Raw genomic sequence first — 27581 nt, forward strand, 5'->3', positions numbered from 1 at the left:
TGTAATGAAAATGCAGGATTTTATTTAAAAAATGACCAAGAAAATGCCCTTGCAGGACTCAGCAGCTGAGTTGTCCCTCCCCTCGGATCCTGCTCCGAGCGCGGCCCCAGCGCAGCGTCCGGAGAAAAGCCTGGATTGCACAGCTGGAGCAGCTTCAGCATCAAACAGCATAGTTTGGTCTTTATTCTAACAAATGGTACAACCAAAACTGACTATTAGTGAGGGGGAGATAAAAACAGGGACCAGACGACGGGAAAACGCAACAGAAGTGACTCGTTTCCGTGGGAGTTACGAAGTGTCAGGAAACTCAGAAGTGAAACTGCAGCATTACAGGAGTTGGTTAATCCGGATTAAATAACGCGGTTCTCCTGGCGGGAATTACAACTCGGGAACAGAGACGTGAGAGAACAGAGGGGAGCTGGGAATAGCAACGGAACACGGCGGGATTCCAGCAGGGACACGCCCCGGGGTGTGTGGAACTGCGGGCTGGGGGCAGGAATGGGGAGGTGAGGGCGGGGGCCGGACAGCAGCTCCTGCAGAGGAAAACCGGGGCCTTCCCTGTGCCACGGGGGAAAGGGGACTGTGGAAGACCAGTGAGCAGTTGGGTTCAGAACAACCCGTGGGATTCTTCTGCCACCGTTTCTGACTGTGGTTTAGCGCAATTCCTGGGTGTGTTTCCATAGCCATGGAAAGCTCAGGAAGGTGCCACGGGGTGGGAGCTCAGCCCGGGTGGGCTCTGGGCACCTCCACCCCACAGTGTCCCTGGGGCCATTCCCACCCAGCTCCTGTCCCATCCCACCTGGACACCCACACCCCCCTGGCAGGCCCAGGAGGGGGTTCCTGGTCCCCCAGACATTCCCAAGCCGTGGGGTCTCCGCAGGGATGTCCCTCCTGCCCCAGGGACAAACTGCCACACACAGACGTGACTCCACACAAGGCCTGTGGGTCTGTGCTCAGTCCCACGGACCAACACCCGCTTGGCCTCAAGGAAAAGGGGAAAAAAGCCAAACTGAAGCTCTGCTGGATCAATCCTGCTACAAAAATGCATTTCCCAAGACCAGGAGATGGGGAGAGAGGGGGGGCCGTGCCCACACCCGGCCGGGGCTGCGGCTCCCTCGGCACTGGGAACCTCCCCAGGCACTGAGGGAGCTCCGGGAGACACATCCAGGCCCCGAACACAGCGTGTCCCTGCGACACAACCCGGCGAGAAAGAACAGCTTCGGGGAGAAAAGATGGACACGGGGCGGACAATCCCTGGGGAACCACCGCGGCACAGCCACGGCTGCCCCGGGGGGCTCAGCCCGATGTCCCTCTCGCACAGCGCATTCCTGCGCTGCATCCATCGGGAAACTGCCCCAGGTGGGAGAGCCCATCCCGAGGAATGTCTGACAGCAACCACATCCCGCGGGAGGGGCACATGGACCCCCGGGCGGGGCCGGTCCAGGGGAGGCCCTTCCCGGCTCCACAGGGAGGGACGGAGGGACGGGAGGAGCAGCCACGGGAGAGCCCAGAACGAGCCCAGTCACCAAACTGTGCCCGCTCCAGCTCGGAGCAGCCACGCACCGCAAACCCCCGCTCAGCTCCGGGAGCAGCTGAAGGCTTGGGGGGTTCAATGTCCCAGCCCTGCAGCCAGCGGGAACCACAGGAAACACCTCCAGGACACACCAGGACCCGCCCTGGGCTCTGGGCAGAGCCCTCGGGGCCACCAGTCCCCACCCGGGGCTGTTCCAGACGGATGGAGCCGCAGGACCCTCAGTCCCACAAAACCCTGTTCCTGTTTTCCCAGCCGAGGTCCCGTCCCTGGCAGTGCCCGCCCTGCCCAAGCCTCGCAGCCCCAGCGATGCTCCTGTGGAGCCCAGGAAGGATTCGGGACAACCAAAATGCCAAGTGACACAAACCTGCTGGTCTTCCCGGTAACGCTGAGGAAAGGGATTCCTGACATGCACCTCGGGACAAACCTCCTGCCTGGGCCGGAATTCCCAAGGAAATGGATACCCCCTATGGCACCTGCTCCGGGTCCTGCAGCTGCACCAAACAATTCCAGCCTGAAGGGGCCCCAGGAGGGGCCAGGGGAGCCAGGAGGGTCCCAGGGCAGCCAGGCAGGTGCCAGGCACGTCCCAGGGGATTCAGCCAGGCGGGTCCCGGGGGAATCAGCCAGGCAGGTCCCAGGAGGGTCCCGGGGGAATCAGCCAGGAGGGTCCCAGGGCAGCCAGGAGGGTCCCAGGGCAGCCAGGCAGGTCCCAGGAGGGTCCCGGGGGAATCAGCCAGGCGGGTCCCAGGAGGGTCCCAGGAGGGTCCCAGGGGATTCAGCCAGGAGGGTCCCAGGGCAGCCAGGCAGGTCCCAGGAGGGTCCCGGGGGAATCAGCCAGGAGGGTCCCAGGGCAGCCAGGCGGGTCCCAGGAGGGTCCTGGGGGAATCAGCCAGGCAGGTCCCAGGAGGGTCCCAGGGGAATCAGCCAGGCGGGTCCCAAGGGACACCCATCCCACGGGGTACTGCTGACCCTGGGGAGGAACAAGCTCCAAGCTCGGGGTGGGTGCCAGGTCATCCCAGAGTGTGAAACCCTTCAGGAATTCATCATTACTTGGGAGATCAAGTTCCATCATTCCCAATGGATGTTCCACACCTGCCCTGGCACAGCACTGGAGGAGCCATTTCCCTTTACCTGTTTGCCTACAGTTCTAGCTGGGATTTGAGGTTGAGTTAACAAGTCCAGTGCAGCCATTCCAGGCTGCAAAGCTGCCCTGGCCCAGTCCCTGCTGCCTTCCAGAGGAGCTGGGCAGGACCAACCCCTTTCTCCCACTTGAGTGCACCTGGACTCTGCTGCCAGCGATTCCCCAGGGCAGCCTCTTTGGGATGGATCAGATTGCAGCAGTTTGGAAGCACAGGTGTGCCTGACACCTTGCCCTGTGCTGAGCCCCTCCCTGATCCCTTGTGGGCAGCACAGCTGTTCCCTCCACTAAGCACAGATGATCCTCCTCATTATAAACTTTGATCCTTAACTCTATGAGATTCCAGAAAAAGTTTTACCTACAGTGCACAAAGAATATAATTTGGAACATATTTACATTTTTGTACAATGACACCACAGCACTTGAATCTAAATTTCTTCATACAAACAAATAGCACCATCAGCCTTCTGCACAAATCCTGCCTAACAAACCCCCCAAAGCTGGATTATTGTCAGATGAGGAGACTGGAACCACTGGGAATGGGAATAAGCTCGAGGAGCTGCAGTACTGAAACATCCATGATGGGGGCCTGGACAGGATGAGCTTTTTAAGGTCCCTTCCAACTCAAACCAGTCTGGGATTCTCTAATTCAAACACGAGGAGGCAGGAAATCAATGTGGAAATGTGCCAAGCCAAAGCTCCCCGAGAGCACCACGATGAAGTGACTGCAGGGAAAGGTCCTCCTGCAGGGAGGGTGAATGCCTGAGCCTGTCCTGCTGCATCCCAGGGGGATGCTGAGGGCTCACCAGGCCAACCTGGTGGTGCTCCACCCTTCTGGGGCAACTCTCCCAAGGGAAGGTGAAAATCAGGATTAACAGGTGCCATTCCTGGCCAGCCCAGCCCAGAGTGCTCCCACATCCCCAGGGAGCCCTGCCAGGCAGCACAGCAGTGAGGGAAGGGACAGCTGGGAGCAGGAATGAAGGGATCAGACAGGGATAGCACCAGGCTGGGCCCCCCTCCCTGCCGGGCACAGCTGGCTCTGCCCTGGATTGCAGTGGAAATCCAAGTGTCCAGTGGTGCCCTTTGGTTCATTCATGTACAGCCAAGGCATTCCTTGAGGATCCCTCCCCAGCATTCCCTGGCTGGCTGTGCAGCTCAGGGAGCAGTGCTGGGAGGGGCTCCCGGGCTGGCTCAGGTGCCACCATGGCCCAGCTCCGGTGCCCACACTCCAGCAGGGCCTGGGGTGCCACCAGCACGTGTACAAAATTTAAAAAGGAGCACAGGTGCCCCTGCCAGGGCTGGCACTGCCCCTGCCAGGGCTGGCTGTGCCAGAGGGAGCAGCAGCAGGACACTGCTGGGCCCGGGAGTGGAGGAGATGCCCCTGTAGTGTCAGTACATCCGCCAGGGCTGCCTGTTCCCTTTGCTGCGGGTGCCGCAGTGCCGCCCTCCCCGTGTGCCCCAGTGCCCGTCCCTGCCTGGGGGCAGCCACTCCCCGTGCCCGGGGCACTCTGTGGGCATCACCAGGGCCCTGCAGCCCCCCCTAGAGGTCCGGGAAGCGGCTGGGATCCTCCTTGTAGTCGCCGGGAATCGTGAAGATGGAGTCGTCAAACTCATCGTAACGGAACTCCTGGAACGTCACAGTGGCTGTGATGGTGGGGAACACGGGGATGTCTGGGCAGGAGGAAAGGGGACAGTGAGGGGCACAGAAAGGCCAGCAGGGACACCAGCCCCACCTCTGCAAGTGTCCCAGGCCAGGCTGGGACAGAGGAAGGTGTCTGCACAGCTCCCTGCAGGGCACACATCCTGCACCCCTGGGCAAAGCTGCCACAGCTCCCTGCAGGGCACACATCCTGCACCCCTGGGCAAGGCTGCCACAGCTCCCTGCAGGGCACACATCCTGCACCCCTGGGCAAGGCTGCCACAGCTCCCTGCAGGGCACACATCCTGCACCCCTGGGCAAAGCTGCCAGGCTGCCACAGCTCCCTGCAGGGCACACATCCTGCACCCCTGGGCAAGGCTGCCACAGCTCCCTGCAGGGCACACATCCTGCACCCCTGGGCAAAGCTGCCAGGCTGCCACAGCTCCCTGCAGGGCACACATCCTGCACCCCTGGGCAAGGCTGCCACAGCTCCCTGCAGGGCACACATCCTGCACCCCTGGGCAAAGCTGCCAGGCTGCCACAGCTCCCTGCAGGGCACACATCCTGCACCCCTGGGCAAAGCTGCCAGGCTGCCACAGCTCCCTGCAGGGCACACATCCTGCACCCCTGGGCAAAGCTGCCAGGCTGCCACAGCTCCCTGCAGGGCACACATCCTGCACCCCTGGGCAAAGCTGCCAGGCTGCCACAGCTCCCTGCAGGGCACACATCCTGCACCCCTGGGCAAAGCTGCCAGGCTGCCACAGCTCCCTGCAGGGCACACATCCTGCACCCCTGGGCAAAGCTGCCAGGCTGCCACAGCTCCCTGCAGGGCACACATCCTGCACCCCTGGGCAAGGCTGCCACAGCTCCCTGCAGGGCACACATCCTGCACCCCTGGGCAAAGCTGCCAGGCTGCCACAGCTCCCTGCAGGGCACACATCCTGCACCCCTGGGCAAGGCTGCCAGGCTGCCACAGCTCCCTGCAGGGCACACATCCTGCACCCCTGGGCAAAGCTGCTCCTCCCTTGGGCAGCTGTGCTGGGGTCACCCATCCCATGACTAAGCTGCTTTACACATTTCCATGTTCCAAGGGCAGCAGCTTCCCATGGATTTGTAAATGGAACAGATCACCAGGAACCCGAGAGGGAAAGGAAATTCAAGATTGCTCCAAAATACTTCACTCTTGGCTGAGATCATCCTGAAATGCAGGAGGAATCCAGCACATCCCACTGCTCTGCAGCAAAGCTCCAGCATTTGTGTTCTCCTGAAGCTACAGGGACACACTTGAGGGTGAGAGCTCCTTCCCAAAACTCCACAGCCCTTTCATATTGCAGGAGTAAGTGCTCATGTTTAGATCTGAACAGATACCAGGGAAAGTTTCTCCATGGAAATGCTGTCCCCATCCCTGGAGGGATTGCAAAGCCACGTGGATGTGGCACTTGGGGACATGGTCAGTGGTGGCCTTGGCAGTGCTGGGGGTGGACTCAACCTCAGAGAACTTTTCCAAGCCAAGCAATTCTGTGATGTTGGATACACAAAGCCACAGGAGGTGCTGTGTCCTTACCTAATTTGACAGGAAAGCCTGGTGGAAGCTTCATCTGAACAAATTCTCTAAGTTTGTTAAAGTGCTTGAAGGGTGCAATTACTTCTAAGACATTCAACAACCTGCAAAGGAAAGCAGAGCTTGTTAAAATCCTTCTTCCACAGGTTGTCCCTCTAGAACAGGAGAAACACCTCCCAAAGGGCAAGGGGGTGGAAGAGGAGGTGAACAGTGACATCCTCCTTCTCCATCCATCTCCTCAGAGCTTGGGGCACCCTCACATCCAGCTCCCAGTGATCCATAATCACCACAGGCAACAATCAACATCAGGATCCGAATTCCTTGTCCTCATTTTCCACAGAGACTGAGGGATGTGGCACCACCTCCTTCTCCACAGACACAGGAACTGACCTGGGTTTGCACTGCTTTGCAGGACATGATTTTGGGCTAAAACCAGTTCAGGATCCTGTGGGATCAGGTGGGTCAGGGAGCAGCTCATGGGAGCCCTGGGCAAAGCCCTGTCCCACCAAGCAGGTGAGGGCCTGGCTGCTCCAGGGTCCCAGTTCCAGGGGGTTTCTTGGTTAATGGCCTGACTGCCCCCCAGGGTTTGCACTGGCAGCTCCCACCCCGAGGAGCTGGAGGGTTCCCCAGTCAAACATCCCCTCACCCCAACAGGGACTCACGATTCGATTCCCAGGGGGAACTCCTGGCTCATGGCTATCGTGGCCTTGAAGGTTTTCTTGCTCTCCTTGCAGACCAGCTCCCTGCCCAGGTGAGGGGCTCTGTGAGGGACAGGGGAGAGGAAAGGTCAGGGTTTCCCAGGGAAATCCTGCTCTCAAAGGAAGGAAAACAGGCTTGGGTTTGCAAACATCAGTAAACAATGTCTACTCTCAAAGCATTGGCTTTACTGTCAAAACTGTGTGTAGTACATGTGAAAAAACATCTGAATTTTGGTCTGGGTTCTGCTGAGCCAGGAGACAAAACCAGGGAAAGCAGTTAAGGAAAATCTTCAAACAATTCCTCATAAACTCCCCAGATTTCCAAAGTTAGAACAGTCTGCATGTGAACAGAGCATCAAGTTAACCAGAAAAAGGTTCATTTTTTCAGTTCCTCTGCTATTCCTGGAAGGCAACACTGGAGAGCCCAGGACAGCAAATTCTGTTATAGGAGAGGAACAGGCAGGTAACAAATAAGATAAAGTTTTACCCTCTTTGGATTTATTTTTGTTGGAAAGCTGGACTTCCTATTGAACTCCTTTCAGTTAAACAGATAATTAAACAAGGCAAAACTTTATACACACACATATTTCTGTCCTACTTCTTCTGCTTGAACAAACAAGCTGATTTATTCTGCTTGAATATTCATTCCCTCTCAAAGACATTAAAAATTAAACGGGTTAAAAGAAGCCAGACAGATCCATGTGCCCTGATAATAACCCTGTGCTGTATATTGTTATATCCCCTGGTGACTGTAGCATTGTCTGCTACCTTTGGAGGAGGGACTGGGGTCACTTCAGTGACACACAATTCCTTTTTGGCCCTTCCAGATGAAAGCAAATATTCCTAGAAAAGCAACTCACCTGCTTGTATCTCCTACAAATGAAGCTCCTGGAAATTAATTTAAATTACAGCTGCTCCCTGCCTGCTTACAGAGGAATGACCCAGAGAGGAGCACCTTGCAAAGATCCCCCAGCACAAGGAGGTCCCCACGTCCCTGCATTCCACAAGTTGGCATTTCCTTCCACTGCCACTGGAGTCTCACTGCAGCAAACACTTTTATATCAATGGGCAATGGATTGTTTGTTACCACCACCAGAGAAATGAATTACAGCCATCAATTTCTCAGAAAACCCTCCTTAAAAAAAAAAAGCTACTTTAAATGTGGACATTTTAAAAATGTTTCCATTTCAAGCCACGGGTGTTGGGCAGATTCTCATCTGGTATTTTATCACCAGTTTTCTCTTCTCTCAGCCAGGAGAAGAGGAGGCTCCAGGGAGACCTGAGAGCCCCTTCCAGAGCCTGAAGGGGCTCCAGAAGAGCTGGAGAGGGACTGGGGATAAGAGGAAATGGATTCCCACTGCCAGAGGGAAGGGATAGGTGGGATATTGGGAAGGAATTCCTGGTTGGGAGGGTGGGCAGGCCCTGGCACAGGTGCCCAGAGAAGCTGTAGCTGTCCCAGCCCTGGGAGTGTCCCAGGCCAGGCTGGACAGGGCTTGGAGCAGCCTGGGACAGTGGGAGGTGTCCCTGCCCATGGCAGGGGTGGCACTGGGTGGGCTTTGGGGTCCTTCCCACCCAACCCACTCCAGGATTTGGGATTCTAGTTGATGCACTAATCCTGTTCCCACACACAGGAATCACCTTCCCACCCCACTGCGGGACACCAAACCCTGAGACATCAAACCCAACACTCCTCTGTCCCCAGATAAACCATAAATAAGAAACACCCCCAAACCAAAGCCCACCCCCAGGGGCCCTGGGGCAGCAGCACTCACTTGCCACTCTCAGCAGAGATGTACTCCTCCCACGTGATGGTGTTGGGCGATGGCGGCGTCAGCGACTGCCGGCGCACGGGCTGTGGGGAGACACAGCTGGCAGTGAGGCCCTGGCACTGTCCCACAGCTGGCACTGAGGCCCTGGCACTGCCCCACAGCTGGCACTGAGGCCCTGGCACTGCCCCTGCCCCACAACTGCCCCACAGCTGGCAATGAGCCCCTGGCACTGCCCCTGCCCCACAGCTGGAAATGAACCCCCTGGCACTGCCCCTGCCCCACAGCTGGCAGTGAGGCCCTGGCACTGCCCCACAGCTGGAAATGAACCCCCTGGCACTGCCCCTGCCCCACAGCTGGAAATGAACCCCCTGGCACTGCCCCTGCCCCACAACTGCCCCACAGCTGGCAGTGAGCCCCTGGCACTGCCCCACAGCTGGCACTGAGCCCCTGGCACTGTCCCTGCCCCACAGCTGGCACTGAGGCCCTGGCACTGCCCCACAGCTGGCACTGAGGCCCTGGCACTGCCCCTGCCCCACAGCTGGCAGTGAGCCCCTGGCACTGCCCCTGCCCCTGCCCCACAGCTGGCAATGAACCCCCACAGCTGCCCCGAACCCCCAGCTGCCCCATAGCTGGCAATGAACCCCCACAGCTGGCAATGAACCCCCAGCTGCCCCATAGCTGGCAATGAACCCCCACAGCTGGCAATGAACCCCCAGCTGCCCCATAGCTGGCAATGAACCCCCACAGCTGGCAATGAACCCCCACAGCTGGCAATGAACCCCCACAGCTGCCCCATAGCTGGCAATGAACCCCCACAGCTGGCAATGAACCCCCACAGCTGCCCCATAGCTGGCAATGAACCCCCACAGCTGCCCCCCAGCTCTGGGCAGCAGCACCCACTCTGCCCTGGCCTGTCCCATCTCCTCTCTCAGGCTCCACTCAGGGATTTGGCCTCCGAGTGCATTTTCTGCAGGACTGGGCTGTTTTACTGCACCAGTAATCAGTTAATTCAAGTGTCTGAGTGCCAAGTCAGAAGCAGCAGCTAACACAGAAATCAATTAATCTCTTTAAATGCTCTCTGTGTGTTCCCAGCTGATGTCTGGCTCCTCCTGAAGAGCTCCTGATTTCCTGTGCTAATAACAGGCTTCGCTCATGCTAATGAAGCTGAAGAGCAAACGATTGCCTTGCTGGTTCTCCTTTCATTCCAAACAATAAACATTCGGTCTAAAAGAAGTCAAAGTGATTTGCCACAGCCAAACCCATCATCTCTTCTAAGAGACAAATTAAGCCTGAAATACCCAATAGAACCACAGAAATCCCTCAGTGTGTGCACTAATCAGAGTAATTCATTAACGTGTCACCACCACTATACTTGTAGGTCGTGTTTACCATTTCAAAATTAAGACAAAATAAAGACATTATCTACACATTTTGCACAATTGAAAGATTATCTTGTGCAAAGATTCCCCCAGAGGGAAGGGTTCAGCAATGATACCTCAAAGTTCTGCTCCATTAAGTTGCCCCCTTTGCTGAGGCTCTCCATGATGGCTTTGTTCCGAAGGATGTCCTCCTCACTCAGGTGTTCCCTTCTTTTCCTGGATTCCAGCACAAGTCCATTCACCAAGTAGAAATCTGCCAGGAAGTTTCCTACTCTTTCCTGCATTGAAAGGAATTGGGACATTGATGACTCACAGAAGGGAAAATTGGAACATTTCGATTCTTTTGTATCCAAATAACTGCAATAATTGGGGACTGAAATGGAATTCACCCCGAGAGCTGCCAGGGGCAATCCCAGAACTCCACCTGGAACTGGTACTTCTATCAGTGGAAACTCAAAGACAGAGATTGCTTAAGAGTGGCCGGGGCAGTCTGGCTGAATTCCCCTTCCACAGCACTCCCATCTGTGCATTTCTCCAACAGGACTGCACAGACTCCTGGAATCAGCCTGTGGGGACCAGAGACCCCAGGAATGAAGTAACTTCCAGTGCAATCTGTTCTTCCCCTGCTCAATGGCTACAGCTTGTCATCTTTCTTCCCTAATTTTTCCTTATGGAGGCAGAGAAATTCCACCTGATCCAACCTGTGACAATTGCAGGGATCTGGGGAAGAGACTTTTCCTTTGTGCTGAATACCTTATTCTTTTAGAATCACAGACTGGGCTGGGCTGGGAAGGACCCCAAAGCCCACCCAGTGCCACCCCTGCCCTGGGCAGGGACACCTCCCACCAGCCCAGGGTGCTCCAAGCCCTGTCCAGCCTGGCCTGGGACACTCCCAGAGCTGGGGCAGCCACAGCTGCTCTGGGCACCTGTGCCAGGGCCTCTCCCAGGGCTTTTCCCCTCCTTTTTCCCCACCACAGGCTCTGAACTATGTTCCCTGCAGTGCTGCAGCCTGTGCAGCTCCTCTGCACTCCCAGTTCTGTCCCCTCTGTTCCCTCTGCACTCCCAGTTCTGTCCCCCCTGCTCTCCCAGTTCCATTCCCTCTGCACTCCCAGTTCCATCCCCCCTGTCCCCTCTGCTCTCCCAGTTCTGTCCCCTCTGCTCTCCCAGTTCTGTCCCCCCTGTCCCCTCTGCTCTCCCAGTTCTGTCCCCCCTGCTCTCCCAGTTCTGTCCCCCCTGCTCTCCCAGTTCTGTCCCCCCTGCTCTCCCAGTTCTGTCCCCTCTGCTCTCCCAGTTCTGTCCCCTCTGCTCTCCCAGTTCTGTCCCCCCTGTCCCCCCTGCTCTCCCAGTTCTGGCCCCCCTGCTCTCCCAGTTCTGTCCCCCCTTCACTCCCAGTTCTGTCCCCCCTGTCCCCTCTGCTCTCCCAGTTCTGTCCCCCCTGTCCCCTCTGCTCTCCCAGTTCTGTCCCCCCTTCTCTCCCAGTTCTGTCCCCCCTTCTCTCCCAGTTCTGTCCCCCCTTCACTCCCAGTTCTGTCCCCCCTTCACTCCCAGTTCTGTCCCCCCTTCACTCCCAGTTCTGTCCCCCCTTCACTCCCAGTTCTGTCCCCCCTGTCCCCCCTTCTCTCCCAGTTCTGTCCCCCCTGTCCCCTCTGCTCTCCCAGTTCCGTCCCCCTGCACTCCCAGTTCTGTCCCCCCTGCTCTCCCAGTTCTGTCCCCCCTGCTCTCCCAGTTCTGTCCCCCCTGCACTCCCAGTTCTGTCCCCCCTGCTCTCCCAGTTCTGGCCCCCCTGTCCCCCCTGCTCTCCCAGTTCTGGCCCCCCTGTCCCCCCTGCTCTCCCAGTTCTGTCCCCCCTGCTCTCCCAGTTCTGTCCCCCCTGCTCTCCCAGTTCTGTCCCCCCTGTCCCCCCTGCTCTCCCAGTTCTGTCCCCCCTGCACTCACAGTTTTGTCCTCCCGGAACAGCCACCCTGTCTGGGCCCTGGTGAAGGTGATGGATTTTGTGGACAACGTTGCAGAGTAAATGTCACTGCTCATCAAAATGTCAACCTCCTCTTCTGTTTCCACCTCAGATTCCTGGCAGAAAAATTCCAAAGTACTGAACACAACTTAAAAAATAGTGATCACTTCTTCCAAAAATAAATAAACACAAATCCATGAGCCCTTGGAGCTTTTCCCAGACCCAGCATTTCCAGAATTTTCAAGCTGTTTTATTAAACCTCTGGCCAAATGGTTTCCAAATAGTTTAATCTTTACTATTAATGTAAATAAATCATCCCAATGGGATTTTATCCAGCAGATCAGCAGTCACACCCTTTCCACAGGCCCAGATCCATCTGCTGAAGTGATGGGAGGATAAAGCTGTAATTAAAGACTTGACTAATTACAAGGGGTCCAGTGAGTCAGACCCTCACACTGTTATCAACCCAACTGGCCATGGAGTGACTAAAGGGATGCAGAGCAGTGGGAACAAGTCTCAAAACCCACCTGAGGACACCTAAATTAAGGCCACTGGGAAGATGAAAAGTAGAATATATCACAATTTAACCATATTTTTCCAAAATATTCCCAAGCACTGTTTTTCATCAGAAAACTTGAACCAACCCAGCAAATAATCCTTTGGTTTGCAGCTCTCTGGGTGTTGTGGAGGCACATTTTGTTTAACCCATTTTGTTCACCAAGACCTGCACCAGCAGTGGCCCCTGCCCAGCTTTACCTCGTGGTGGATTCGCTGGTAAACTTTTTGCTCGTTGTCCAAAACTACAAAAGATTCGGAGGGTGCGGCATCACCGTTGAAAATGAAGCTCAGATCCCCTCGTTGGCACTTCATGTCAGTAAAGTCTATCAGAGTTGTGTCCAGCCTGGGGAAACACAGCACACTGCCAGAAAAACGGCCCAGGAACACTCAAGCACACACAGAAATCCAGTTTGCAGGCAGGAATGGGGATTTCTGGATCCCAGCCCAGCATGGGAGGGGCTGAGTTTGCAGAGTGAGCCTGGATGGAGAAGCACCACAGACACTGAACCTGGATGGAGAAGCACCACAGACATCAAAGCCTGGATGGAGAATCACCACAGACACTGACTCTGGATGGAGAATCACCACAGACACTGAACCTGGATGGAGAATCACCACAGACACTGAATCTGGATGGAGAAGCAACACAGACATTGAGCTCTGGATGGAGAAGCACCACAGACACTGAGGTCTGGATGGAGAATCACCACAGACACTGAGGTCTGAGATGCAGAATCACCACAGACACTGAATCTGGATGGAGAATCACCACAGACACTGACTCTGGATGCAGAATCACCACAGACACTGACTCTGGATGCAGAATCACCACAGACACTGACTCTGGATGGAGAATCACCACAGACATTGAAGTCTGAGATGCAGAATCACCACAGACATTGAAGTCTGAGATGCAGAATCACCACAGACACTGACTCTGGATGCAGAATCACCACAGACACTGACTCTGGATGCAGAAGCACCACAGACACTGACTCTGGATGCAGAATCACCACAGACACTGAAGTCTGAGATGCAGAATCACCACAGACACTGAACCTGGATGGAGAATCACCACAGACACTGAAGTCTGAGATGCAGAATCACCACAGACATTGAGCTCTGGATGCAGAATCACCACAGACACTGACTCTGGATACAGAATCACCACAGACACTGACTCTGGATGCAGAATCACCACAGACATTGAGCTCTGGATGCAGAATCACCACAGACATTGAGCTCTGGATACAGAATCACCACAGACATTGAGCTCTGGATACAGAATCACCACAGACACTGACTCTGGATGCAGAATCACCACAGACATTGAGCTCTGGATGCAGAATCACCACAGACATTGAGCTCTGGATGCAGAATCACCACAGACATTGAGCTCTGGATGCAGAATCACCAGAGACACTGACTCTGGATGCAGAATCACCACAGACACTGAAGTCTGAGATGCAGAATCACCACAGACACTGACTCTGGATGCAGAATCACCACAGACATTGATCTCTGGATGCAGAATCACCACAGACACTGACTCTGGATGCAGAATCACCACAGACACTGACTCTGGATGCAGAATCACCACAGACACTGACTCTGGATGCAGAATCACCACAGACACTGAACTCTGGATGCAGAATCACCACAGACACTGACTCTGGATGCAGAATCACCACAGACATTGATCTCTGGATGCAGAATCACCACAGACATTGAGCTCTGGATGCAGAATCACCACAGACACTGACTCTGGATGCAGAATCACCACAGACACTGACTCTGGATGCAGAATCACCACAGACACTGAAGTCTGAGATGCAGAATCACCACAGACATGCTATCCAGGCAAAGTTTTCTTCAGGAAACTGTCCTGAGAACTGGCAGCACGAGGAGGGGCAGAATTCCCCCACTCAGGATGTGCAGCACACAGAGAACTCCTGAGCACAGAATTCTACACGTGGCAGCCTCTGATTTGAGCAACAATATTAGGACATGACCCAAATCCTGAGCAGGACTAAGAAACAGACCTTTTTTTTTTATTGACTTATTTTCATTGCTATTTCTACTTTTCCCCCTCAGCAGCACGAAGGAAATGCTGCTGCAGACCTGGGTAAGTGGAAGAAGACAGAGCCAAGGACACGGATCTCTCTGGCAATTCACCCCCATCATGCTGGAACATTCATTTCTTTAACAAGGGTGGGTGATCCTTTCAGCACTAAGTAGGGAGGGCTTAATACTCCTCACACTCTTGGCCTCTGCTTTCAAGAAGCAATCTGGATTTATCTCCTTCTCCTCAGGCAGAGCACTCAGAAATGAGGAGACAAATGACCCCAGACTAAAATTTCACCTAACAAGTCACTTTACACACTTAAGCTACACCAGGAGCCTGGATGTGGCAGGGCCATGATCAGTAACCACAGGGGGGTTGGATTGAGGGCTGCACTGGGTAATTCTTGAGGTCTCTTCCAGCCCAGTGGATTCCATGCCTATTAGAGCAAAATTTTCTAAAGGTTGACCTTAGGAACCATGTTCTTGCCTTCTGGTTTGTTGGAAACTTTGGAACCTAAAAAGAAGACAGAAAAGAATCCAAAACCCCAAACAAACCCAGTCAAGGAGCTGAGCTTGAAAAGACTCCTCAAAACTGTCTGAGATTGTGAACCTGTCACATGAAACATCCTAAAAAGAGAAAATACATCACCTTCTTTTTTAGCTACAGACATTTCTCCCCAAAATGAAATTGGAATTCAAGACAATTATTTGAATTAAACTGGAATTTAATACAATTATTTGAAATTGTGTTGAAAATACCTAATCTGTACCTTTCACTGGCATGTCTGGTAGATGAAGCCTCATCCAGCAGAAATGGTTTTGCTTTATATTAAATTTAAATTCAGAAAAAGGGAGCAAACCAGCCAGCCTGAAGCTCCAAGCACATGCACAGCCACACTGTGTGTCCCAGACTTGTGCAGACTCCTCAGGGAATTCCCTCACACCCACTGGAATCCAGAATTCCCTGGCATGCAGCACTCACCTGATATTTATACCTTGTTTGTGTATTTTACATGCATCAGAAGGCAGAATTCGGGAAAGTAAAGGCACTAGAGGAGGGAGAGAGAAGGAAATTAGGACACTGGAGTCTCTCTGCAAAGGATTTCTATTAAAACCAGACCATCACTTTGACTCCAGATGTATTTTAATGCAATTACAGCATTTTCCATCACCATCTCAATCAAATACAACTGACTAATACCAGGGTTATTTCTATTTGGCAATGGTAAAATTGATTGGTAATTGTAGAATTGATTGGTAATTGCACCCAACATCAGCCCATCATTTATACCTCTGTCACAGCTAATCATTTATAAATTCCAATAACTTGTCTTTGAGCTGTTCACAATTTTAACTCTGTGATTTGACAGCTCACATATTGCACAACTCAAGGCCTGGTTACAATTAAAGAGGCAAAGAATAATCCCAAGCATCAGGTGATAAACCCCCAGTGGAGCTGAGTCCCTGTGGCAGCAGGACATGGAGATCCACCAGGCTGGAGTTGTCCTTGTTCTGAAAACAATTTACCTTCAGCAACAAAACTAAGACACAGAACAGCATTTCAACAGTTTCTTCCCAACTACACAGAAGTAAGACCACCCAAAACTGGGCAAGGCTTAGAGGGCCAGTATTTAGGACAGGCACTGCCCACACATCTTGTTCCTTCACTCCAGGGAATATATCAGAGCCATAAATGCCATGGAGAGGCACTGCTGGAGGAGAGCACTCCTGGAAATTGGCTTTACTTGCACTAGTATATGAAATCATGGAATTACAGACTGGTTTGCATTGGGAAAGGCCTTAAAGCTCATCCATCCCACCCCTGCCATGGGCAGGGACACCTCCCACCAGCCCAGGCTGCTCCAAGTCCTGTCCAGCCTGGCCTGGGACACTCCCAGGGCTGGGGCAGCCACAGCTGCTCTGGGCACCTGTGCCAGGGCCTGCCCACCCTCCCAGGGAAGGATTCCTCCTATTATATTAATTATCAAAAATGACTAACTGAAGTGCCATCCAGCAGCAGAAGGTACAGAATGAACCCTGGAATGGCTGGGGAGCCCTCAGAGCTCCCCCATTCCAACCCCTGCCATGAGCAGCATCACTCCCAGTGTTTTGACATGACTCAGTCCTGCTGATCACTGTCAATGCATTTTTGCTCCTTTATTCACATTTCTCCTCTCCAGGTGAGACCTGGAGACAGCACTGCAGGTGCCACAGTCACAGCAGAGCAGCTCTGAGGGCAGACAGGCCTGGAGCCCCCCCAGAGCTGCACTGAACTCACCACCACCACAACAGCCTGAAATTGGGGAGTGAAGTGCCCTGGGTCCAGTTACTCCCTGAGCTGTCCCAGCCAGGGCTCTGCAGAGACAGCAGTGGGCCCTGCAGAGCCCTCTGATATTCTCCTCCTCTAACAATCCTGAGGCAAACAGCTTGTTCCCCCTTACTGTGTCACTGGATTAAAATAGAATTCAGCTCCAAAAATGAGCAAGCCCAAATAATTCTGGAAAAAGCTGTCTGTCCTTTCCTTATGACTTAGATCTTGAGAACTGGCCTGTGATCTCCCCAACACACAAAGCAGGAGGGAAGTGGAGCCTGAGAGCACGAGTGTGCTGAGGCTGATTCCATTATCTGTGTGCAAGAACAAGCAGCCACTCACCCCAGCTTTGAAAGTCCCAGTGAAGCTCTAGATAGAAGTCACCTAGCTGGGAAGAAAGGAAGAGTGTATTAGCAAGCTTTTTAGGCTAAACAACTGCAAAATCTGCTGAAAGAAAGACAGGCATAAGACTTTCAGAAAAGGAAAACAACTTTCCCTAATGTTGTACTTGAATTTATACCAAACTCAAACATTCCTGAGGCTTTAACTACAGCAGAATCAATAATATTAAAATGATGTATCTCATTTGACTCTCGTGTTTTATTACTTTTAAAAAATAGTTAACTCAGTTATGAAGCTCTGGATTGCAAAGAGTGACTTACTGCAAATGTGTGTTTGGCAAAACAAACCTTGGAGTTCTCGGGTCGCTTTGATCCATCCATGGAATTACAATTAATTACATAACAATTAATGAGTCAGGTTCCAGCTCAGAGTGTTGCAGACACAAACTTCAATTGGCCTTCTGGAAATGTGCTGGAGTCACCAGGTGGAGCTCCCTCTGCCCCCACGAACACGTGGCAGGACCTGCCCCAGGAGGGTGTTGGGGTGGGTCACCTCAGCTCCCCCAGGGATCATTTAATTAACTCCAGATCAGCAGCTGATTCAGCTCCAAACTGCCCCCCCTTGCTGAGGATTGTTCCCCTGTGCCCAAGAGGATGGAGAATTAAACCAAAGATCTCTTTCATTACAAAGCCAGAAAACCAAGTGTCATTTGTGACTTGTGACTCAACAAACCAGTAAATTATTCATCAAAACAAAAGATTTAAGAAAGCCTTAAAAACCTAATGAAATAAATACAGATTCTTTAACTTTTAGATTGCAAAGATGACAAGCAGGGCTGTCTTACATAAACCTTTCAGCTGAATGTCTAGGAGTGGAGAGAACTATTATCTTAATTCTGTGACCCCTCCAAATGGATCCTGTCAGCCAAGAGTGCTCTTAAGAGCAAAAGAGATTTGCAAAAACATGTAAAAAACTTTATTAGTTTACCAGAATGTCCATTCTTAGGAACTCAGTCCCTCCTTTCCCTCTCATCTGTTCTGTCAGCACCACTTACCTCTTTCAGGGCTTTTAATAATCGAGGTCTCTTTTCTTCAACACTTTCCCTGGACTGCTGCTTGAGCTTCCTCAGGAGTGCTGAAACTGAACAGGAATTAACAACAAGGTCAATCTGTTTGTTTGTTAATTACAGACCAGGGTCTTGTTTCACACCTTAAAACCCCCACTATGCAAGGCCCCATTTCCTCAGACTGCCAGAGTTAACTCTGAGTTACAGCATTGCACGTGAGAGAGCCTGCTCTGAACACACCAGGAAGAGAAGCTGCAATCATTTCATTAATTTACTGTTTATAAAATTACTGTTTATAAAAGAAAGCATATAATCAAGGGGTTTTACACAGGTATTAATCAATCTGTGGGTACAATTGCATGTCATTGAACACGAGTCTGTCACTGTGTAATGTCTCTCCCCACTGAGAAAATTAGTAATGAGGAGCTGACATGTGAATATTGTTGGTATATTATTAATGAGGGCATTAAAATATTAATAATACATTTATGGAGATAATATAGAGTGAGTTTTCTGCTACAGGAATGCACCACCACACCTGGTAATGCCAAATACCATCAACATCCACCAGTGAGTGGCAATAGGATGATTTTCCCTTTACTACTCTGCATCTGAGGGGAACAAATATTTGAATAATATATATAAAATACAAATAAATGAAATGTAGAAATAATGAACAGTATTTCCCCACTGGCCTGTTGAGATGCAAACCAAAAGCTGTATCCCAACGATGCACCAACCCCTCTGTGCCCCAGGGAGCAGCTCCAATTGGATGATCCCATGCAGCCAGAATCCATCCTGCCCCATCCTGCCACTCCCACCCAAACACAGAGGGCTTATTTACAGCTCTCACAATCCCCAACTGCTCAGCAGGGTCACATTTTGCTCATGTAACCAGTGCAATTTCTGATCAAGGGGATGGACATGTATGATCAGCTGAGATACAAAGAAGTTCAGCTGCTGCTGAGGAACGTTGAGAGAACTGAGAGGGGAGTGAGGCAGTAGGAGCTTGAAGAGCTTTGTTTTCCTGCTCTGAGGGGGGCCTGGCGTTGGGATTGCCGGGCAGGGGTGGGGCATGAGGAGGTGCTTACTCATCTGCCTGTCTCCGTAGCTGATGGCTTCGGCCAGAGGGCTCCATCCCTGAGCGTTTTTCACCTTTACTGGAGCATTGTGGGCTAAAAGCAGGTGGGCACATTCTGCAACAGAACAGTCACGTCACTGACAGTGAGGGATGGAGCAGGATCAGCCAGGTAAAGGAAATGGTAACAGCAGAAGGTGTGGATATTGGTATCAGCTGCATTAAACAGATTATCAAAACACCGGTCTGGATTCTGACTCACTTTAACAAACAAACCCGTTTATGGAAGTACTTCCAGCACTTCCCTGTTCAATATTAGCACTAAAAATAATTCCTGATCATCCACTAATTTATGTAACATTGAAGACATGTCCCTTCTGCTTCTTACAGAGCTGCATTTCTGCAGGGCCTGCACACACACAGCTGTATGGGAAATATTTCTCATGTGTTGCATCAGCTCTCTCTGCTTCACACCCAAACTCCTGCACAGACACCTCGTGGCCTTCCCCTCTCTCAGCCCCCTGTGCCCAACTGAACACGAGGACACAGAATTGGAGCTGGAAAATCCTGGAATTCAAACATGGAATTTAAAGAGGGAAAATAGGCACCTCTGACCCAAGAAAGCCTCACAGCACCACCAGCTGTACCACACAGCTCCACTTGCTTTCCCTGTCCAGGGGTAAAAGGTGATGGGGGATGAAGTACAGTCCTTGAAATTTAGGGGAGAGGGAATTTCCCACTGTTTCCATGTGCTCCTTGGAAAGGGCTCTTCAGTTTCCAACCACAGTTTCTTAAACACATCTCACTAAAACCCCCTGATCCATCTACAGGGGACTGAGCAGGACCCAACAGGGTCTGAGGGAACTGGAGCTCAGGGAATGTCCCACCATGGAGCAGGACCCAGCTGGAGCTCAGGGAATGTCACACCAAGGAGCAGGACCCAGCTGGAGCTCAGGGAATGTCACACCAAGGAGCAGGAGCCAGCTGGAGCTCAGGGAATGTCCCACCAAGGAGCAGGACCCAGCTGGAGCTCAGGGAATGTCACACCAAGGAGCAGGACCCAGCTGGAGCTCAGGGAATGTCACACCAAGGAGCAGGACCCAGCTGGAGCTCAGGGAATGTCACACCAAGGAGCAGGACCCAGCTGGAGCTCAGGGAATGTCACACCAAGGAGCAGGACCCAGCTGGAGCTCAGGGAATGTCACACCAAGGAGCAGGACCCAGCTGGAGCTCAGGGAATGTCACACCAAGGAGCAGGACCCAGCTGGAGCTCAGGGAATGTCCCACCAAGGAGCAGGACCCAGCTGGAGCTCAGGGAATGTCCCACCAAGGAGCAGGACCCAGCTGGAGCTCAGGGAATGTCACACCAAGGAGCAGGACCCAGCTGGAGCTCAGGGAATGTCACACCAAGGAGCAGGACCCAGCTGGAGCTCAGGGAATGTCACACCATGGAGCAGGACCCAGCTGGAGCTCAGGGAATGTCACACCAAGGAGCAGGACCCAGCTGGAGCTCAGGGAATGTCACACCAAGGAGCAGGACCCAGCTGGAGCTCAGGGAATGTCCCACCAAGGAGCAGGACCCAGCTGGAGCTCAGGGAATGTCCCACCAAGGAGCAGGACCCAGCTGGAGCTCAGGGAATGTCACACCATGGAGCAGGACCCAGCTGGAGCTCAGGGAATGTCACACCAAGGAGCAGGACCCAGCTGGAGCTCAGGGAATGTCCCAGACCATGGAGCAGGACCCAGCTGGAGCTCAGGGAATGTCCCAGACCATGGAGCAGGACCCAGCTGGAGCTGAGCTCAGGGAATGTCTCATCAGGAAGGATGGGCCAGAGTGAGGGACTTCCTGGGTTGTTTTCCTACCACAGGTGTTCCAGGAAGCTGCACTAGTCATTCCAGATGCAAGAGCCCTGAGTCACTGCAGGCACAGGGACGGGGGAGGAAGAGACACTTCCCTGGTGGATAAACTGTCTCCTGTGGCACACAAACTAAGCCCTGACTAACCCAGCAAACACACTCAAGGATTTTTATGGTTCTTTAAATCCAGTGCCTGAGACAAGAACATTGCTCTGCAGTGGGCAGGCAAATCAACTTGGAATTACCAGCCAGGTTCCATTTCCAGTTAAACAAAAAGGCTGGGAGAGCTGGGGGCTCACCTGGAGAGGAGAAGGCTCCAGGGACACCTGAGAGCCCCTGCCAGGGCCTGGAGGAGCTCCAGGAGAGCTGGGGAGGGACTGGGGACAAGGGATGGAGGGACAGGACACAGGGAATGGCTTCCCACTGCCAGAGGGCAGGGATAGGTGGGATATTGGGAAGGAATTCCTGGCTGGGAGGGTGGGCAGGCCCTGGCACAGGTTGGGCAGAGAAGCTGCTCCATCCCTGGGAGTGTCCAAGGGGTTGGTTTAGATTTAGTTTGCAGTTCACCTCTTGGCTTCTTCCTACTCACTCACCCTGGGTGTAAATCCCCAAATCCTTTAGGATGCTCCTGCTGAGCCTCTGCCCAGCTTGCCCAGAGAAAGGTAATTTGTGCATGACAGAGCTGTACCCAGAAGGGACTTGGGTGGGAGGGACCCCAAAGCCCACCCAGTGCCACCCCTGCCCTGGGCAGGGACACCTCCCACTGTCCCAGGGTGCTCCAAGCCCTGTCCAGCCTGGCCTGGGACACTGCCAGGGCTGGGGCAGCCACAGCTTCTCTGGGCACCTGTGCCAGGGCCTGCCCACCCTCCCAGCCAGGAATTCCTTCCCAATATCCCATCTAAACCCACTCTCCCTCTTTCCTTCCATCTCAGCACAAAGAGAGGAGCTGAGTCCACCTTTTGCTCTTGTTCTGGGGTCAGAGTCCAACTGCTACAACTCCTTCCCACCCCACTCCAGTCACTCCAGCTCCCTGATTTATGTCTCAAGAACAGCTCAGATTTCTTTTCCCACTTTTCTCTGCAAAATCCACAGGGCATCCATCCTCTTTCCAGGAATCCTCATCTCTGATCTAGCTTAGAACACAAAATCACCTGCAGGGAAGCAAAACATCTGTTTTCCTCTTGCCCCCAAATCTTCAGGGCATTGAAGAGGTAACAAAACTCACAAATTTACCCACCTTTATGTCCCAACATCACAGCAAGATGTAAAGGAGTGTTTCCTAAAACAACAGAAATAAAAGATGTTAGAGTCAAGGCACCAGAATCCAGGGCAGCTCCTCCTCAGGAAGCTCCAGATCCTGGTCCAGCCCAGGAACTCCCCCCAACCCCCAGAGCAGTGACATTTTCCCACTTGGATCACACCTGTCACAGTATCTGAGACACATTTCATGGGCCAAGAGAACTCTTTTCAATGATCTCTTCAAACCCACCCCACTCAAAGAGGTCCAGCTGTGTCTTCAAGACAGACACAACCCAAACCTCTCTGCTCCCCCTGGTCTGAAAGTGTCTGATCCCCTCCCAGACTGACAGATCTGGGTTAAAAGCTACTCAGAGATATGATGCTGATTAAAAATTCAGGAGCCTATTTTATTAATTTTTCAAAGATTGAGTACACATTTGTTCACTACTACAGCCCTGGACAGACTGAGAAGAAACAGCAACTTCTCTACAAAGCCATCTTTGGGTTATTTTAATGCCTTGTTTCCAAAGAAGGCTGTGGAGATTTTCAGCAGGCTCTCAAATCTGACCCCATTTCCTGGGGATGCTCATGACACAGGTGGTATTTCTGTTGTTAAATATTCCCTGTGAGGCACCCAGAGCTGCTTCTCTGCATTAATGCTGCTACCAGCCCCTTGCCATATTTTATTTATGGAGCTCAGGGATGCAAAGTTCTTCAATTTAACTGTATTTTACACATTTAAACATTCTCTTAGTGGAGTTAAGAGGGAAAAAAAGCGGGAAAACCAATTTATTTGGCAATTATAACAAGCACACTTGGTTTAGGGTGACTTCAGTGTCCTGTGGGCAGGAAGAACCTGCTCTGTGCAGAGGATGTGCAGCCACACAACCCCCAGCACATGGAGCACCCTGGAATGTGGGATGGCCACGGACACCGTGCCCTGCTGGTCCCAGTGAGCTGCTGCCCGTGCCCTGCTGGTCCCAGGGAGCTGCTGCTTGTGCCCTGCTGGTCCCAGTGAGCTGCTGCCCGTGCCCTGCTGGTCCCAGGGAGCTGCTGGTCCCAGGGAGCTGCTGGTCCCAGGGAGCTGCTGGTCCCAGGGAGCTGCTGGTCCCAGGGAGCTGCTGGTCCCAGGGAGCTGCTGGTCCCAGGGAGCTGCTGGTCCCAGGGAGCTGCTGGTCCCAGGGAGCTGCTGGTCCCAGGGAGCTGCTGGTCCCAGGGAGCTGCTGGTCCCAGGGAGCTGCTGGTCCCAGGGAGCTGCTGGTCCCAGGGAGCTGCTGGTCCCAGGGAGCTGCTGGTCCCAGGGAGCTGCTGGTCCCAGGGAGCTGCTGGTCCCAGGGAGCTGCTGCCCGTGCCCTGCTGGTCCCAGGGAGCTGCTGCCCGTGCCCTGCTGGTCCCAGGGAGCTGCTGCCCCTGCCCTGCTGGTCCCAGGGAGCTGCTGCCCCTGCCCTGCTGGTCCCAGGGAGCTGCTGCCCCTGCCCTGCTGGTCCCAGGGAGCTGCTGCCCCTGCCCTGCTGGTCCCAGGGAGCTGCTGCCCGTGCCCTGCACAGCCCCCCCTGCCCCAGGCAGGCCCAGCCCAGCTCGTTATGCTCATTAGAACTCCCAACCTCCCGTTTCTATTAATAGCTGCTCCAGCATCTGGGAGCCAACACAGCCCCGGGACTCCTGGATGCAGCTTTGGGAGCTGCTGGGATAACGTTCCTGGGGATTTGAGAGTGAGCCACGGGGTGTGCTCAGGGAATGCAAATCATGCGAGCCAGGGGTAAACACTGCCAGAAAATCATGGAATCACAGCATCATCCAGGTGGGAAAAGCCCTCCCAGCCCCTGGAGCCCACCCTGTGCCCGACGCCCACCTTAGCAAAGCCCTCCCAGCCCATGGAGCCCACCCTGTGCCCGATGCCCACCTTGGCAAAGCCCTCCCAGCCCATGGAGCCCACCCTGTGCCTGAAGCCCACCTTGGCACAGCCCTGCCAGCTCATGGAGCCCACCCTGTGCCCGATGCCCACCTTGTCCCCCAGCCCAGAGCACTCAGTGCCACGGCCAGTCCTGCCTTGGGCATCTCCAGGGCTGGGCACTCCAAACCTCCCTGGGCAGCCCCTGCCAGGGCCTGACCACCCTTTCCAGGCAGAAATTCCTCCTCCTGTGCCCCCTGCCCCTGCTCTGGCCCAGCCTGAGGCAGTGCCCTCTGCTTCTGTCCCTGTGTCCTGGGGCACAGCCCGACCCCCTGTCCCGGCTCCCCCTCCTGGCAGGGATTGCAGAGCCAGAAGGTGCCCCCTGAGCCTCCTTTTCTCCAGGCTGAGCCCCCCAAGCTCCCTCAGCCCCTCCTGCTGCTCCAGCCCCTTCCCAGCTCCCTCAGCCCCTCCTGCTGCTCCAGCCCCTTCCCAGCTCCCTCAGCCCCTCCTGCTGCTCCAGCCCCTTCCCAGCTCCCTCAGCCCCTCCTGCTGCTCCAGCCCCTTCCCAGCTCCCTCAGCCCCTCCTGCTGCTCCAGCCCCTTCCCAGCTCCCTCAGCCCCTCCTGCTGCTCCAGCCCCTTCCCAGCTCCCTCAGCCCCTCCTGCTGCTCCAGCCCCTTCCCAGCTCCCTCAGCCCCTCCTGCTGCTCCAGCCCCTCAGTGTCTCCTTCCCTGTGGGGTCAGGACTGGCCACACACAAGGTGAGGCCTCACCAGCTCCCAGTACAGACACTTTATTCCAACAAATCTGCCACAGCAGCTCCCGGGGTCCTGCACTGCCCATCCAGGCAGGCAAACAGGGGCTGTTTGCACAAAAACACAGACAAAGCACAGCACTTGCCCCCACACAGCACCTTTAACCTCTGGTGAGACACCTGCAACACCTCTGAGGGTGTTTTGAGCAGTAACTCAGCAAGAATTGCCTGTTCCACAGTTTAAGGTCTTAAATGCACATTATAATAGAATATCAGTAATAATCTAATTGGTGCATACACAGGCCTTTCCCAAGAAACTCCCTGTTTTGGGAATAAAATCCTTGTGCCAGGCAAGGATCTGGAGGTTGATTTGGGGAGCCCAACTCAGTTTGTTCTACAGAACACCAGGAGTCTCCCATTCTACAGGATCTGGTTTTCCAACACTGAACCATCACCAGGACTGGACTATAAACAGTAACTGCTCTGAGTTCTCTCTCCCCTTATCCACTTCCTTATCCACTTCCTTATCCACTTCCTTATCCACATCCCAAGATTCCTCTGGCTGATTTCTGGGCAAATCACAAACTGAAGTTCTCTTTCCCCCCCCCCAAATAAACTCAACTGTGCAAACAACTGACAGATGGAATCAGGCAGGAAGAAAACAATAACAAGGAAATCTTAGTCAGGCCTTTGGAATGTCCAGACACCAAGAGGTTTGTTGCGGGGGTTTTTTTTGGACAGTTGAAGTAAAAACTTGGAAGGAACAGTCATAGAATGGAATCATGGAATGGATTGGGATGGAAAAGAGCTCCAAGATCAGCAAGTCCAATCCTTGATCCAACCCTACTGTGATCACCAGCCCAGGGCACTCCGTGCCCTGGGCTGGTGATCACAGTGGGGTTGGATCAAGATGTGTTGGATTCTCAGTCAGTGCCACATCCACAGAATCTCCTTTCATGTTCCCTCTGATTTCACAGACCACAATCAAGCAAAAGCAAAGGGATATTTGAACACAAGTTCCTCTGCCACCACACACAGAACTTGGGATTCTCCAGCAGAAAAAAGGGACCACACATCACTCTTGGAAGAAGAAGGAAAAGGGGAGATTCCAACTAACCATCAAGGTTAAACTGACCTGCCAGGCTGATTTGGTTTTTAACAATATAAAGTATTTCTCAAATTAAACACATGTTTTAGAATGTCCTGGCTTGACATTAAATATTTAGGCATTGCAGAGGCAGCACAAGGATCAGGTTCCCACCTGTGTCACTAACAAGCAGAGAACACGATTTGGGGCCCCAAAAAACCCCAGACCTGAAGCATTTAAAAAGGAAAGGGGAAACCCATTACAGGGTTTTGTTTTTGTAGCCTGGGGAAATATTCAAGTCTGCTCTGCCAACAGTCACAGGAACTGCTCAGCATCTCCCAGAGCAAACAGGTGACAGTCCCACACTTTAAACAGAATGTATTTTGTCAATGCAGTGGGGTTTGGGACACAGAGAAACACCAGACAGAGGCAGCTCTGCCACACTGGGAGCTACAGGAGCTGACACTGGGCTTGCTTAGTACAAAAAACATGGAATGGTTTGGGTGGGAAGGGACCTTAAAGCCCACCCAGTGCCACCCCTGCCATGGGCAGGGACACCTCCCACTGTCCCAGGCTGCTCCAAGCCCTGTCCAGCCTGGCCTGGGACACTCCCAGGGCTGGGGCAGCCACAGCTGCTCTGCCCAACCTGTGCCAGGGCCTGCCCACCCTCCCAGCCAGGAATTCCTCCCCAATATCCCACCTGTGCCAGGGCCTGCCCACCCTCCCAGCCAGGAATTCCTCCCCAATATCCCACCTGTGCCAGGGCCTGCCCACCCTCCCAGCCAGGAATTCCTTTCCAATATCTCCCCTATCCCAGGGCCTGCCCACCCTCCCAGACACCAATTCCTCCCCAATATCCCCCCTATCCCAGGGCCTGCCCACCCTCCCAGCCAGGAATTCCCTCCCCATATCCCACCTATCCCTGCCCTCTGGCAGTGGGCAGCCATTCCCTGTATCCTGCCCCTCCACGCCTTGTCCCAGGTCCCTTCCAAAGGGCCTCTCACAGGCCGCACAGCCCCGGGAACCCGACGCGCCATCCCCGTCCCCCGGGCCGGCTCCGCTCACCGTGACTGTCCTTCTGGGCGATGCCCTGCGTGCGGATGAGCGCCGAGAGCCGCCGCACGTCGCCCTTGAACACGCACTCGTGCACGGGGAAGGGCCCGCGCTCGGTGGCGGCTCGGGCGGGCGGGCGGTGCCGGTGAGCGCTGGGCCCGCGGTGCCCCCCGGCCCGCCCGCCCTTCCCGCCCGTGAACGCGCCGCCCGGCGCCGCCGCCGCCTCGTCCTCGCCGGCCGCCAGCAGGTCCCCGTCCTCCTTGCTGGGCTTGTGGTCCCTGCGCAGCGAGCGGAGCTTCTCGCCGGTCATGGCCGGCGCTGCCCGGGGCCCGTCCCGCCCGCAGCCCCAGAGCGGCCGCAGCTCCGCCCGCGCTCACCGGCCCCGCGCAGCCATCTTGGGCCGGCGCGCTCGCGAGACTGCGCGGGAAAAGGGCGGGGGGCGGGAACGGGGCGGGGGGGCGGGAAAGGGGCGGGGGGCGGGAACGGGGCGGGGGGGCGGGAACGGGGCGGGGGGGCGGGAACGGGGCGGGAACAGGAAGGGATAAATGGGGTGGGATAGGGGGATATGGGGTGTGGGATAATGGGGATATGGGATAGGAGATATGGGGATAGGATATT

General features: G+C 54.1%; 1 protein-coding gene across 2 annotated transcripts; it reads right to left on the reverse strand.

The window, feature by feature from the left end:
- On the reverse strand, positions 1–27366 carry ANKRD13C (ankyrin repeat domain 13C). Of its 2 annotated transcripts, none has more exons than XM_071564974.1 (13): positions 26976–27366; positions 22180–22221; positions 19099–19203; positions 17996–18081; positions 16942–16987; positions 15271–15337; positions 12423–12567; positions 11651–11782; positions 9832–9993; positions 8340–8419; positions 6532–6630; positions 5873–5973; positions 1–186 (listed from the first exon to the last, which is right to left on the reverse strand). In XM_071564974.1, the coding sequence occupies exons 1-13, from the start codon at positions 27271–27273 to the stop codon at positions 182–184; spliced, it is 1368 nt and encodes a 455-aa protein (XP_071421075.1). In that variant the 5' UTR covers positions 27274–27366; the 3' UTR covers positions 1–181. The 2 variants fall into 2 exon arrangements, with proteins under 2 accessions (XP_071421075.1, XP_071421074.1); XM_071564973.1 differs by having other exon boundaries at positions 1–4340.
- Between the last annotated feature and the right edge of the window lie 215 nt (positions 27367–27581).

The sequence above is a fragment of the Pithys albifrons genome, chromosome 10 (assembly GCF_047495875.1).
Source record: "Pithys albifrons albifrons isolate INPA30051 chromosome 10, PitAlb_v1, whole genome shotgun sequence".
NCBI classification, from domain to species: Eukaryota; Metazoa; Chordata; class Aves; order Passeriformes; family Thamnophilidae; genus Pithys; species Pithys albifrons.